Here is a 15,190-nt window from a genome sequence, read left to right as displayed (position 1 = left end):
AAAGTATGGGATGAAGAGAGATTAAAAAAGATAAAAAGTAGAGATCGAGGTAAAGGTAAAAGATTGAGAGACAATTAGAGAAGTGCGTTGACGGGACCCCGATCAGCGAGCAGTTGTCGAGGAGATGACTTAGCAGATGAGACAACCGTTATCCACGAAATCCACCAAGCGTCTACCTTGGAAGCTCTTGCACAAGCTACGTTGTGGACCCTGTATGTAGTTGGAGCTCTCTTTTCTGTGTATAAAAGGTCTTCACGTTGTAAAGGTAACTGTGTAAGCGACGAGACGAGGGACGCCCTTTAAGGCTGCGAAAATATGACAGAAAAAAAGCATATCTATGCAAAGCTAGGCATAATTAAGAAAATTGGCAGATCCCACGTACAGTGGGAATCGATGATATGCGAAGCACAAATAAGAAAAGTTGATATGTCACTTTAAGATCAGCACCACGTTACGAGTTGGAGATAAATAATGCCATGCATGACTTCCGTGTCATGATTATCATGTTTGAATGTGTCATTTACCTTCATCATTTATTCACGTCACGTGATACCAAATTTAGTATGTGTGGAGCTAGCGAAATGGCCACGAGCTTGCGATGAGCGTGGTATATTGTCATGTGCTTACATGACGCGCGTGTCAGGATTATCGTGTTTGCACCAGTCATATATTTCGTCATCCATTGACCTCACGTAACACAAAATTTGGTATATATGGTGCTAGCAAAATGGCCGCGAGCGCATCGTGAAGGACCCAATATACTCCAATGTAGCGTTGCCACGCGTATACGCTGGGCACAGTGATGCTGCGTTAGCTAAACGCGAGCATTCCAGGCACAACCAGTGTCCGTGTGCACGGCCCGACGGCAACCGGCATGAAGTGCGACATGCTACATTTTGCGCCGATGCGTTACCCAGACAACACTGCGTCTCCATCTTTTCATGATGAACGCCGGAAACGCTGAAACACGCATGCGTCAAAGCAACGCAGCGTGGCGTGCACCTGCGAGTATATGACAAGACCGGCGCCTGGCAAGACCGACGCCTATATGACAAGACCGACCCCTGTATGACACGATGAAATGAACGCCGGCGAGCGCGCGCATCGCGTCACGTTGAAATGTATTGGCGCCTTGACTGTGGCATGTAGTCATGTTCTCTCATGACACGCATCTCATGATTATCATGTTTGCACCGGTCACATACCTTCGTCATCCATTGGCGTCACGTAATAACAAATATGGCATGTGGAGCTAGCGAAACGGCCATGAGCACATCATGAGTGTGGCATGTAGTTATGTGGCTACATCACACGCATGTCGTGATTATGTTGTTTGGATGTGTCATTTACCTATGTCGTTCGTTCGCTTCGCGTATTATCGAGTTTGGTACATGTGAAGCTAGCGAAACGGCTGTGAGCGCATCATGAGCGTAGCATGCAGTCATGTTGGTATATGACACGCATCTTATGTTTATCATGTGTGCAACAGTATCATACCTTCTTCATCTATTCCCGTCCCGTAATACCAAATTTCTTATATGTAACGCTAGCGAAAGGGCCGTGAACGCATCATGAGCACGGCACGTAGTCATGTTGTTACAATACACGTATGACATGATTTTCATGTTACGGTCTTTTGCTTGTGTCTGCCATTCAGGCATGTCATACCATACCAGTTTTGCAACATGACATGTGAACGAAACCACCGCAAGAGCTTCAGAACCATGAAATGTATAATATGTCATTCATGACATACATGTCATGATTTTCATGTAGTGACCAGTCAAATATGTTCTTCATACAGTCATGTTTTACCATGTTTTACCATAATGCAGTCATGTTTTACCATAACAAGTTTGGTATTGATACCATTATCGAAACGGCTAGGAGAGCTAAAAGTTGTAGGCGGCTAGATTAATAGATACGCTCAAAGTCGTCGAAGTTGACTAAGAAATGCTTCGCATTTAAAATCAGCAAAGCCGGCCACTCAGCTGTTTCTCTCGACGTTCATGAGCAGGAGTCCTTCGAGCACGCATCGCGAGGAGGAGGACTGCTGAAGCCAGGCGAAGGCCTGCCGCTGCCTGCCGAGCTGCATGGCGATCCAGTCGCGGGGCATCGGCGACAGCTCCGTGGTGGGCGACGGCAGGTCGTGGCACGTGAAGCCCGCGTTCTCGCAGAAGTCCACCACGATGCGGTTCGTAGACTCGGCCACCTCCACGGACACTGAACCCACCGAAGAGGACAGCCGCGGTGAGGTTGTGCCACCGCCGCTGCCCGCAGACCCTCCGAATTGGCCACTCTCGCTCACTTCCTGCGCACGGGAGGAAGGTATAGTCACGAAGCTTTTATCGACTAAACACTAATCTATAGGAGCAATATCCGGCTGTTATACACCTTTCTCTTGAGAAATAGCGGTAGACCACCAATCATGAGCGGTAGTCTACCGCTAGTGGTAGACTACCCACCATCACTGGTAGTCGACCACTATCACTCAAAAGGATGGCGCATAATAGCTGCGACTTATCAGTACTAACTTAGAGAGCGGAAACACGGATACACGGATACAAAGAAGTTCAGCTTAAACTGATGACAACGCAGCAAGCGATGGAATGGAAAATGATATATGTAACTAGTAGGAAAGCAAAGTGGGTTAATGTTATCAATGTTGATATAAAGAAGAAGAAGAAATGATCATGGCCCGGATATTACTGATCATATAGGCTAACTGACTGTATTTCAAGAAAGCTAAACGCGTGAGACAAAGACGAAAAATCTGGTAGACATATAGGAATAAAAAGTCGGCAGGTATAACGCGGCAGGAAAAGCACAGGAGCGGGTTGGTTGGCAGAACGTGGAGGAGGTCCTCGCCCTTCGCAGGGCTTAGCCAGGCTGCTGTTGATGACGATACGAAAGAGTAGTCTGCCTGCCACAAGCTCGTTTTCGTTTAAGACCCGAAGGTGAATCTTCAGACAGTCTCATGAAAGTGTTTGTCTTATGCCACGTGAGAGGAAGCGGTCAAGGAGGAAGGGAGTTTGTTTTCAGATTCGGGCGTGTAGATTCTCCTCTCGACGTGCGAGGTCAACCACTCGTCAGTTTTCTGCCATTGAACAGCTCCTATTGTAAAATTATGAAACTCGTCAGCTTGAAACCAGCCCCATTTACACGATCTGTTGAAGCATAAAGAGGTTAATCTTGGAGCAATAAATGATTTGTCCAAGGAAGTGAAAACGTGGCAGCACTGACGGACATTTGTCACGAGCGCTCTTAAACTGATGAGCAGGTATTAGGACTACTACGTTCAAATGAATGCGAAGCGCGGTCTGCACTAATGCTTATTTAGAGAATGCATCCATAGAAACCTAATGTCAGACAATGCTTTAGAAAATAAAAATGTAGGTTAGGCGCACTGTTCAAGTGTAGCATTTTTTCCCTAATGCTCTAATGACGGCAACAGAAAACTTTCCACGATACAGTGAGCTCTAAGTTAAGTTGTGTGAGTGCGATATTGTCACGTACGTGAATCTTTTTGAAGAGACTGTGAACTCCCTTTGGAAATACTTATGTTCACGTGTATGTCGTGGGACACAAAAGAGACTAAACGTGTTCTTTCAAAGATAGTCTGATATGTAAAACGCCAGGATTTACCTATAAGAGTAACGCATAAATTTAAAGAATACACTACAAAGAGGTAACCCACAAGAAATAACCTATAAGAAGCCAAAGATAACCTACAAATTGTTTGTATTGTTTAGTGCTCATCATTTCTTGCGTTGCTTTAAATGTCTAAGACCTGATGCAGCCTTGCCTCGCTCCCTGGATCGGAGCAATGCCAAAGAGAGGGCTCCTATTTATACGCTGTATTGTGAAACTACGTAATCACACGCCCTTTGGGCTCACTTGGAATGCCAAAACTGCGGCACAAGTTTTCTTTGTTCTTGATATCGCTACCAGCCATCGGCCTACAGGGTCACTTAGGTGCATTTATTTTTCAGGGCCTCATGCCTCCATAAGTATGAAAAAAAAAAACATAGCGCTTAAAGTGAACGGATACTAGTGAAGACCCAACACAGGCACTGAGAGTTTTGTCCGAACTTGTCCCCGCCATATTTAGAAGCTTCTTTTCCTACTTAATGACGAACCACCACATACCCAAGCTTTCCTTCTATTTCATTCAACCTAAAGCATCCTGTCTTGGTACTAAACCATAGAAACGTTGATTAAACACTTCGTCGTTTAGTTTTTGGCGAAGTTGAATAAAAAGGCATTTTACCACTGAATGGGGAAACTACATGACAATGCAAAAAGAAAGTCTTGGTGGAACGTTCCATTTTTCTTGTAACGCATGTGCAAGGAAAGATAGTGGTACGCTTTAGTCTCTGCACACCATTTATAAGGTCAGCCATCTTTCTCTGCTACAGCTGCAATGACGTCTAGGTGTTCCAAAGTAAGGGACTGGCTGCCAGCCCTTCACGATGTGGAATAACAGCTGCCCAGCTCTGTGCTAAAACGTTCGCGACGCATTGTGCAATTTTTAGGATGCCTCAAAATAGCGTAATGAGATTTGCCCGAGCGTGCTTTGCGCGCGCCGGTACACCATCACTGAAGAATATCTCGCGTAGTGGGTGCTGTCAACAACGCTTTTGGATAGGCGTAACGTTAATTCGTAGCAGACAATGCACGTACTCTATAATCGGGAACAAATCAAACGAAGAAGCACTTCCCTCTAAAAAAGTTCACTGCCTGACACGTGAGGCGGAAGTTGCAGTTCCTTGTCGATGTGGCAGCCACTTGTGGTGGTGCGCCCATTTGTTGCTGCCTAACGGATACTTATTGAATTTTGAATGAACTTTTCAAATGTCCTCCCTTTACCACTCTTTATTATACTTGAGTTTCTGCTGGCTTATACCTTCCAGAAAAAAAAAATCCTGCTGACCCGCAGGTCGCGGATCGAGTCCCGGTTTGTGGCAACTGGATTTCCAATGAAGGCGAAATTGCTGTAGGCCCATGTACTCAGATTTGGGAGCACGTTAAAGAACCCCAGGTAGTCGAAATTTTAAAGCCCTCCACTACGGCGTCTCTCATAATCATATGGTGGTTTTTTGACGTTAAAAATCGCATATCAATCAATAAAAAAACGTGCTTATTGAACACCTTCCTTTTTTACGTCGGCATGCAGAATCAGTGATTCACTGAAAGCAACACTACCTAATTGTGGACAAGTCATCTTAAGAAAGTTTAAGTGAGGCCTTCAAGATGTATCCAATCCAGTTCGCAATAAAAAGGCCCAATACCTATAGATGTGGACATTCGCCGGGAGTTTTTTATACCAATTGCCAAAAATATCTTATAAACAGTACTGTTGTGATTGACTTTGTATCAACGCACATGGCTTCATCAGGCTGAGAGCATTATTCGCATCGTTAGACGCTGGTCTTCATGTGCGCGTCGTACTATGCATCGTTCACGTGACCTCGCTAACAACGGGGCATGAGAACCAAGTACGATTCAGCCGGAACTAAACCCAGGGACTAATTACTCAGCATATTCATCGAACGTTCTAGCTAATTTTACCATAGTTGGAAATTCACTATGCGCCATTCTACTAGTTAACTTCCTGGATGCCACAGTAGATGACCCAAAAAAGAAAATTAAAGCCAACGCTGAACAAAAAACCGACAAGTAGTCAACAATATTTCGACCACACATGCGCTCCAGCTCGACGTTTCAAGCAAGAAATATTTGTCAGGTGGGTAAGGAGGATAAAAAAGAGAGAAAAAAAATTTAACGCGATAGCGAAATCTGGCCCCTAGTGAGCCCTTCAACCGCCAAGTGCATACTTATCATTATGTTTTTTTACATACACATACACCCACACAGTAGATTGTACCAGCGCGCGGGAATGGTACATACCGGTTTCTGGTCTAAAGCAAGAAATGCATGGCCTCCAAGGTACACGCCGCGCACTCGCCATCTCGGAGGCCATAAAGAGTCTCACCATGCTTCACAGGTAGCATCACATTATCTAGCGTTTGCTGTTTGCTTGATCAATGCCTCGGAAAAGGCATGATATGTTTTCCGCTAGACGGGCATAGTTGCGTATTTTAGAGCTGTTTTAAAGTTCCTGTGTGTTTTTAGCGGCGATGGCTGCACTATCCAGGCCTTTTAAGACGTAGTTTGAGGCCTCCCAAATCCGCCTACAAATCGCTGAATGGGCTCGTTTTCATCGTGACACCTGTCGAACGACATGCGTTAAAGAGGCCCTAAAACACTTTTTCAAGGAAACATGGAATGAATTCACTAAAAGAGCCTATTGCCTCACAAATTCAACGCCGCAAAAATTTTAAGTATTTGTACAGTGCGAGGGAAGTTACAAAGGTTTTTCCGCATGCTGCAATTTCATTATCTCTTCTCTCTTCCCAACGAAATCGCTGGAGGATAAGCAGGGAGTAGTGGCAGGGCAAAGAAACTACCGCGACTCGTGACCTAGATCACTTTTTTTTCTTCAAATGCGCGACTTTTTCAGTGTGATCGCGCGCGCACGCGTGGACAAGTAGTGGCCTCAGGTGGCGATCTCTGTAACTTGCTTTTTCGCTCACGGACGATTGTTCGCTCACACCCAATGGTGCCGACGCCGACGGCGGGATTTCTGCGACACGACCTCTCTAGCGCTATCGCGTTACAAATGAGTGATTGCGCGCTAAGCTGGGCCTGTTCGGCGCGGCCGCGCCGGTTGCACTGGCTCTCCGCAGAGCGCTGTCTCGCTGAGCCATGTTCACCCTGACAGAAGATGCTTGTGTACATGAATAAAAAGAGAGCCAAAACATTTTCCAGGACATACCAAACGGTAACGCATACGCACTGCGGGCATTTGCTTTCAGTGTGTCGTTCTGTATAGTTTATCAAGCTGTTATTCTATTGTTCTATCTATTCAATTTATTATTCTATTTATTCGGTACTATTTAGGACCAGCCACGACGACGCCTACGGTATTGACCCCTTGAGCAACTAGAAGGAAACGCTGATCGAAAAAAAAAATGCCGGCACGATGCGGTAAACATGTCTTCAACCAAGAGTGGAAATTTGGTGGAAAATTAGTGCAGGCTATGAAGAGAGCTCATTGAACAGCCAAACTAGCCGCCAACATGCATAACCGAATACTCTAAGCTCCCGAAAGTAGATATTGTTTTCTAACATTTTCGAATAGAGCAAGCATTGAGCGACTTGGAAAAGCATTGTCCAAGTACCGAGGTTCTGCTATTGTTGTAAAAAGAGCATATAGGGCGTGTTATTAGACGCAAAAGGGAACTCTGATTTTACCCCCACCCCCCAAAATAGCTTGTTCGTGCCTCACATGTAATACATAAAAACACTTACCAACGCCTCCTGTGCACAAACTGTATACACTTAAATATATGAAAGTATACTGAAAGAAATAATTAAAATGCACGTACGCAAAACGCCAATGAGTACGCAGATAACTACATCACTTTGTCTGCGCCCTTGAAAAATACTGTTCAAGTATGAAGGCAATGAGGCGGAAATGTTGTAGGCCCGTGTGCTCAGATTTGGGTGCACGTTAAAGAACCCCAGGTGGTCAAAATTCCCGGAGCCCTCCACTACGGCGCCTCTCATAGTCATATGGTGGTTTTGGGACGTTAAACCCCATAAATCAATCAAATCAATCAAGTATGAAGGCAATCTATATTCGAAGAACGCCGGGAAGATGGCGTCAGCTTGCCGTTGATTTATCAACACCAGCTGGCCCTGCCTAGAGACGCGTCCTTTCGGGCTCCTACGTTGGCTATTTATTAATTCAGTGGCAGCGGCAACACATTATAAAAAAGTGTGTGGGTGCTTAAAACATTCTCTTGAATATTCGTTAGACGAGAGTGCACAGACGTTTTGCAAGCGCTGTCTTCAATCTGTTTCTTTGATTTCTCGCATATTTCGTCGAACTGCTTTATGGCACATTGTTGTTTTAACGCTGTGTTCCAGTTTTCCCGTGTAACATGCTACAGTGACCGAGTAGATTCAAGATTGTGGCATAAAATATAAAACAAACATTTTAAAACTCAAATACCACGTCAAGCGTTTGAATGATGTTTAGCAAGATAACCCATTATGCGGTAAACTGGGAGTAAATGTCAGCGTAAAAGAAATATAGTACTGAATGCCATCAATAAAATACGATCTCGAGAACGAATGAAACATTTCCTACGAGATTTAGTATGAATTAACTCGGGATTTACATTTGTGGCTTGTGTAAACCTACTTCTCATGAAATCCTTACATTTTGACGACTCTGACGCTTTTTGTCTTTTGTAAAATTTTCAGCTTAAGATCCTTGACACCATCCTTGCGTGTGTCTTGCAGCATGAGCTATCAAGATCTTTCACAAAACAACACGGAAGGCAGGTCGAACTCAGTTATTGTGTGCGGAATGATTATTTACGACCCACACACGGCGCACAAGTGCACGTTTTGATAACGGGAAAAGGATAAAAAAATACAGCTTTTCAAACGCTGGAATTAGGTCATTGATGAATTGATATGTGGGGTTTAACGTTCCGAAACCACCATATGATTACGAGAGACGCCGTAGTGGAGGGCTCCGGAAATTTAGCCCTTCTGGGGTTCCTTAACTTGCACCCAAATCCGAGCACACGGGCCTACAGCATTTTCACCTCAATAGAAAATGCAGCCGCCGCAGTCGGAATCAGATCCCGCGAACTGCGGGTCAGCAGTCGAGTACCTTAGCCACTAGACCACCACGGCATGCCATGAATTAGGTTTTTTTTTTTCGAGGACCGTTTGCGCCTGGAACAAACTACAGGAAGAAGTTGCTGGTGCCGCAGCGTTTGAGTGTTTATTGCACAATGAAAGAGAGTCCTTGAGTGGAGGTGTCCTTAAATCGCTGTATTTGAATCGCGCTGTTTGATGCGTTCATTTCATGTTCGTGGTTCTGTAATCTCTTTTTGTTGTGTTTTTGTGTACTCATATTTTTCCTCGCTCCTGCTTGAAGTTAAGTAACTTTGTTGCATGCATAAATAAATAAGTAAATAAATAAATAAACAAATAAATACATATTATAATCAATTAATACAACGCCACATTTCCTTCCTCGATTGCACAGAGTTCTCATTGCGGTGCTTATTGATAAATTTCTTTTGCAATACATTCCTCTCCATAACTTTACCCCCTCCTATAGAAACAGCCTAGAATGGGAACAGGTAGGGTTAAGAGTTAATGGAGAGTACCTTAGTAAACTGCGCTTCGCCGATGACATTGCATTGCTGAGTAACTCAAGGGACGAATTGCAACTCATGATTACGGAGTTAGACAAGGAGAGCAGAAAGGTGGGTCTTAAAATTATACTGCAGAAAACGAAAGTAATGTACAACAACCTCGGAAGAGAGCAGCTTTTCGAGATAGGCAGCAGTGCACTTCAAGTTGTAAAAGACTATGTCTACTTAGGGCAGGTAATAACCGCGGAGCCGAACCACGAGATTGAAGTAACTAGACGAATAAGAATAGGGTGGAGCACATTTGCCAAGCACTCTCAAATTATGACAGGTAGATTGGCACTATCCCTTAAGAGGAAGGTACATAACAGTTATATCTTGCGGGTACTTAGCTACGGAGCAGAAACCTGGAGACTTACAAAAAGGGTTCAGCTTAAATTGAGGACGACGCAGCGAGCAACGGAAAGAAGGATGGTAGGTGTAACTTTAAGAGACAAGAAGAGAGCAGAGTGCATTAGGGAACAAACGGGGGTTAAAAATATCATAGTTGAAATAAAGAAGAGAAAATGGACATGGGCTGGGCAAGGGCATGTAGCGCGTAGACAGGATAACCGCTGGTCATTAAGGGTAACTGATTGGATTCCCAGAGAAGGCAAGCGAGTTAGGGGGAGACAGAAGGTTAGGTGGGCAGATGAGATTAAGAAGTTTGCGGGTATAAATTGGCAGCAGCAAGCACAGGACCAGGTTAACTGGCGGAGCATGGAAGAGGCCTTTGTCCCGCAGTGGACGTAGTCAGACTGATGATGATGATGATTATGATTACGATGATGATGATAGAAACAACTTATGTAACTAAACGTTTTTCAATCCCTTAGTCAGTTCGAAACGATGGAAGAACCACGACAAAATGCACTAAGAAGTAGAAACCAATGCCAAGTCTGCCATTCCTTGCACGCCATAAGGCCTCAAGCGCAGAAGCAGAGGGGAAGAGCCTGTTTTTGCAGAACGTGAATGATCCAAACGCATCCGACAAAGCAGCACGCATGGTGCTGCTTTGTGGGGTTCGGTCGAATATGCCGCAAAACAAGCGCTTCAGGCGCCGGCTGCTTTGAAATCGGACGCGTTCTGCGAAAACAGTCTCACAGCGCATTTTGTCCCTCACACAATGGCCATTGCGGCCCGTAATGTAGCTGTATAGTGACTGACAAAACTTGCCTTCCACTGTACGAAAAAAAGAAAAAAAAAACTGGCAATGAATATATGCACACAGAGTGGCCTTGCTTTCGGTTCGACTTGTCAAGGCATTTATGTAAAACGAGTAAAACGTTTCTAGGCGCCTAACTACTAGCTTTAAACTAATAAACGCGATAGCTCTGAATGAACTTCTATATAGCGAAAGTTTCAGGGACGACATGCAAGGTCGCGTGGCATACACAAGCGCTACTTTTGAACTGTTTGTCACACTCCCTTCTGCGTCGCCCTTGACGTTCGCGCTATATAGCAGTTCCAACTGTAGCCCAAACAAGCACCTTGCTAAGCTATATATTTGAATGAGTTTGAAGCGCTGCAGTTTTCGCATAATGTTTGGGGCAAATAGGGATAAGAGGTGGTGGAGCCTCACACTCGCATCCGGGAAGCTTGTGTTCGGTTAGGATATACAACGCAAAGAGTCGCGCGAAATCAAAGGTGCTACGTTTCTCGTACATTGACGGAAGCTTTTTGCGTGACGTTTTTACGAGTTCGTAGTGTGTATCTTGCTTCATCCATAATGGAAGCTGCAGCTGCAACTTAGGCACTTGTTCGAAAGTTTTTCTCTGAAAAAAGAAGGGAGGATTCTCAAAATGCTCCCTATTACACATGATCCTGTGTTAAAAAACAAGAAGGGATGGGGATGTAGAGAAGACATCTCGCTTTTGTCGTACAAAACACCGTTCCGAAATACTGTCGGTCTCGAAACGGGGTGTACTCCATCTGAGAGGTGGCTACGTGCTTCTGGTACAGCGATTGACATATGTAGTTCAAGTATGCTGACGCAGTTGGTTTCTGTCTAGTACGTTTGTATTTCTGATTGTTTCTAAGTGTTGCTTGCAAAATTGTTATCGTGGTTTCTTGTAACAGTGATTGTTGTGTTTTATCATCTCAAGACCACAGTATTATTATGACAGACGCTGCAGTGGAGGAGGGTTCCGGAAATTCTAACCAACTGTGGATCCTCAACGTTCACCTACACACTAAACGAAAATGACCTAAAATAACCTCAAAAACTGGGTAAACCATTTGTCCTCTAGCGCACTACCTTTCCTGGATTTTTTTTTACCACCTACTACCGAGGTAAAAATTTACTCTCGTGCTGAATGAGTTTTTGAACGTAGGGAGAGTAGTAAATATTTACCCCAGTGAGGTTTTCAGCGAGTATAGAGGGAGTAAATTTTTACTACCTTCACAAGGTTTTTGAGGCTATTACTGGGAGTTATTTCTGGTGGTAAAAAAATTAAAATTGACGGGTGCATTCGCCCAGAGACGACAAATTTATTGAATAGCAGAACGGATTGAATTTATTGAACGGCAGAATTGGTGACACATAGATTCACATACAGACAAACACGCACATACAACAAATGCAGAATAATACACCACTAGAACAGACTGCACGCGTTGCTCAGCTATACTTTGACAGTCCGGTATATATATAGGCGCGACTTTTTGACCGGCCCTGTAGGACCAGTAAGAGAGCTCTTTTTCTGCATCGATAAAAAAGAACAGTTGAAGGTGCAAGCGTAAACTTAAGGTGGGCTGCAGGACACTAAATGTCACACCGACCTTTTATTGTAAGTCTACCCAATCTCACCTTTTTGAGTATCCAATAATTACTTGGCACACCGGGCTCATGGCCCCACGCGTGTTAGCACTGCTGATGCACAAGTCCATAAAATATACCTAAGTACGCACAAACTATGGTAGCTCAATGATTTTCATTGAGCGACGGTGCACAAACACAGTAGCAGCACGTATTCATCACAACGGGCGTAGAGGAGCGGTGCACGCCTGCACACAAGCTTCTTACCGACGGCGCACTAGGCCTTTTTGAGGAGCACGGCTATCCGATGAAACACAGCTGGCGATCACAGAACACATATCCTGTGCGAATTTCGTCGTCGTTCCAGACACAAATGAACACGTGGCCACTATCTTACGGGGACGGGGCGGTGTAAATACCACCGTCCGGGTTTTCTTCGTGCTCACCGGCAGCCGTTTGTTGGTCCCGTCTGCCTCGTATAGGCTTTGCGCTACATGTTTGAGAGCAGTTGGTGCATGAGGTGGGCAATTCGGGCAGCGCTTTACTCATGCAGACATCGCCTACTGTGGAACAAAACATATGCGATGCTTCTTTCACCTGCCCCGGCGACACACTCCCACTGGTCACTGGCGGCCGCGGCTCGGTGCCGACGACAGAGTGAAGCATTTTGCTTATTGCTTCTCCAGTAGGCAAGCACGGACGATGACACCAGATTGATTTTGTTACCACTGGCAGATATTCGCGATTCGGCTCGGAAGCGAGATATCCGCGACGTGCAGGTTCGGAGGCGTTCGGAAGCGCACGGTCGTTTGACGATGTAGGAAACACGTGAGATCCATCAGCCCAACCAGACACACAGATACCGAGCTTCTTGCACCGTCTGTCTCCAAGGCACCACCGCCGAGCAAAAGCAAACAATTTGCGAAAATATGCAGGACAAGTTTCCTGAGCAGGTTTTCTTTCTTTTTTTTTCTTCTTTTGAGACCCCCCCCCCCCCGTCTTTTTTTTTTCTTTTTCGTTCACAGAATGCTGTTCACGTTTGTTGTGCTTATGCTGCCCCCAGTTCCAGTGAAAGTGCGTTGACTCGATGTCAATCCCGAGGCACGGCGATGCCAAAAAAAAAAAAAACTGTGGTCCTCGCGTACCTTCAGGAGAGCGTCACAATGGGGCAAAAGCCACCGAAGCAGCTGCACCTTGCAGTCACGTGGTAATAAACTCTGAAACGCAGGTTAAAAATCACGTGACTGAAAACTCCCTAAGTGGTAAAACTGGATTTTGACATCCTTTTACTACTTGCCTGAGAGGTGGTGGTAAAACTATGTCATGTACCATCTTTTACTCCTACACGAGGTAGTAATTTTAAACGCAAGAGAGTTTTCAGAGGTCATGAGCCGCAAAAACCCCAAACTCGGATAGTTTTTGCTTACAGTGTATATCAAAGCACACTGGCATCGAGCATTTTAACCTACATCGAAAATGCGGCCGCCGTGGCTGGTATCCGATTCGGAAGTCAGCAGTCCAGTACCATCCCCACTAGACTACCATGGCCGGTTGGTCATTGCGTGACCTTCATTATAAATGGACTCATTTGGTACAGCCGCTCCTAAACAATTTCCGAAAAGAAGTACCGGTCATTATTTCGCTGTAAGTTTGTCTCAGCTACCTCTGTTCAACACATAAAGTCCCTGCGTAGAAGCTGCACAACTCGCGAAGATGCAGCGCTATATAGAAAACGTTTGTGTTTAGCAAATATTTATTGAGTGAATGGCAGCCTTTGTCTCTAACGTACGCATTCAGGTCTGCGAATGTCACTTGGACAGGTTCTCCGTACTTGGCGTCTATACCTTTCTCCTCATTTTTCGGTAGCATTGTCCTGTACTATTCTCATCATCTGAGCCTAATCACTTCTTCTCTTCTAACTCCGTTCTCTCGAACTACGCGTGTATATCTCACCGAAAACTGCGCCTATTTTTTATTACTTTCGTGTTTTCGCTGCTGGCCCGTCAAGGATGCCGCGGTGGTGCAGTGATTACAATATTCACCTGCTGACCCGGAGGCCACATATGGGATCCTGGGCACAGCGTTCACCTTTCGAGAGAGGTGAAATGGCAGAAGCCCGTGTGCTGTGCAATGCGAGCAGGCACGACACAGCGTCGAAATTTCCGAAGCCTCTTTTGCAGCCCACCTCATAATGATCTCGTGGTTATTGGACGTAAAGCCCCCGAAACTATGCATGCATCAGCGAATCGGCCCACGACTGTCCATTTGCTAAAATTCTTCAGAAAGGACTTCTAGTCCACCTAGTTCTTGAGAAAAACTGGCAGCTGATCCACGAAGTGAATGCTGATGATGGAGCGAAGCTAGGTCTTAAGGCCTGTAATGTGAACGTTGGAGACACTGACTACAGTATAAAGGACGGACAGATGAACGGATGGATTCTTGGAAGCACGGAAGGACAGACGGATGGACAGATACAGGGGCAGCCAGACGCCAGGGTGAACGGGCGGACAGTGCTCAACTCTCGTGTCTATAACGACGGAGCATCAAGCGCGAAACAGCATAGGTGCCTTTTATACCCTAAACTTACTCTCGCTTCGTGATATCACATCACAGCGAGAAAGGTAGGCTTCGTTTTCTTTTGCTTGTTTTTTTCTAAATAGTTCAGAACGCTTTCGACGGCCAAAGCGGTTGTTGCATTTGGGGTCATAGACTGGGATCAGTATTGCAAAGCAGGCACATAACCAGTGCCGCGCATACTCAGATGTGGCGTATTTGCGAGTGAAGATGTCGCCCGTGCTGTTTCACGCTTGGTTGATTGATTGATTGATTTGTGGGGTTTAACGTCCCAAAACCACCATATGATTATGAGAGACGCCGTAGTGGAGGGCTCCGGAAATTTCGACCACCTGGGGTTCTTTAACGTGCACCCAAATCAGAGCACACGGGCCTACAACATTTCCGCCTCCATCGGAAATGCAGCCACCGCAGCCGGGATTTGAACCCGCGACCTGCGGGTCAGCAGCCGAGTACCTTAGCCACTAAACCACCGCGGCGGGGTGTTTCGCGCTCGGTGCTCCGTCGTTATATACATAAGAGTTGAGCACTGTACGGTATAGAAAAACACATGTTTTTTCGGTCCGACGAGAAACTA

At 45.4% G+C, this 15,190-nt stretch overlaps 1 protein-coding gene across 5 annotated transcripts in view; it reads right to left on the bottom strand.

Moving 5' to 3' along the window:
* LOC119165343 (uncharacterized) overlaps nt 1-15,190 on the bottom strand; it is a 250,681-nt gene that overhangs the window by 15,791 nt on the left and 219,700 nt on the right. For all 5 annotated transcript variants that reach the window (XM_075871556.1, XM_075871559.1, XM_075871557.1 and 2 more), the window contains one exon: nt 1,993-2,307. In XM_075871556.1, the coding sequence (XP_075727671.1) occupies nt 1,993-2,307 (315 nt within the window). The remainder of the gene's footprint in view (nt 1-1,992; nt 2,308-15,190) is intronic.

Source organism: Rhipicephalus microplus, chromosome 8 (genome assembly GCF_043290135.1).
Source record: "Rhipicephalus microplus isolate Deutch F79 chromosome 8, USDA_Rmic, whole genome shotgun sequence".
NCBI lineage: Eukaryota > Metazoa > Arthropoda > Arachnida > Ixodida > Ixodidae > Rhipicephalus > Rhipicephalus microplus.
The sequence above is the reverse complement of the archived record's forward strand: the minus strand, read 5'-3'. Positions and strand labels throughout refer to the sequence as shown.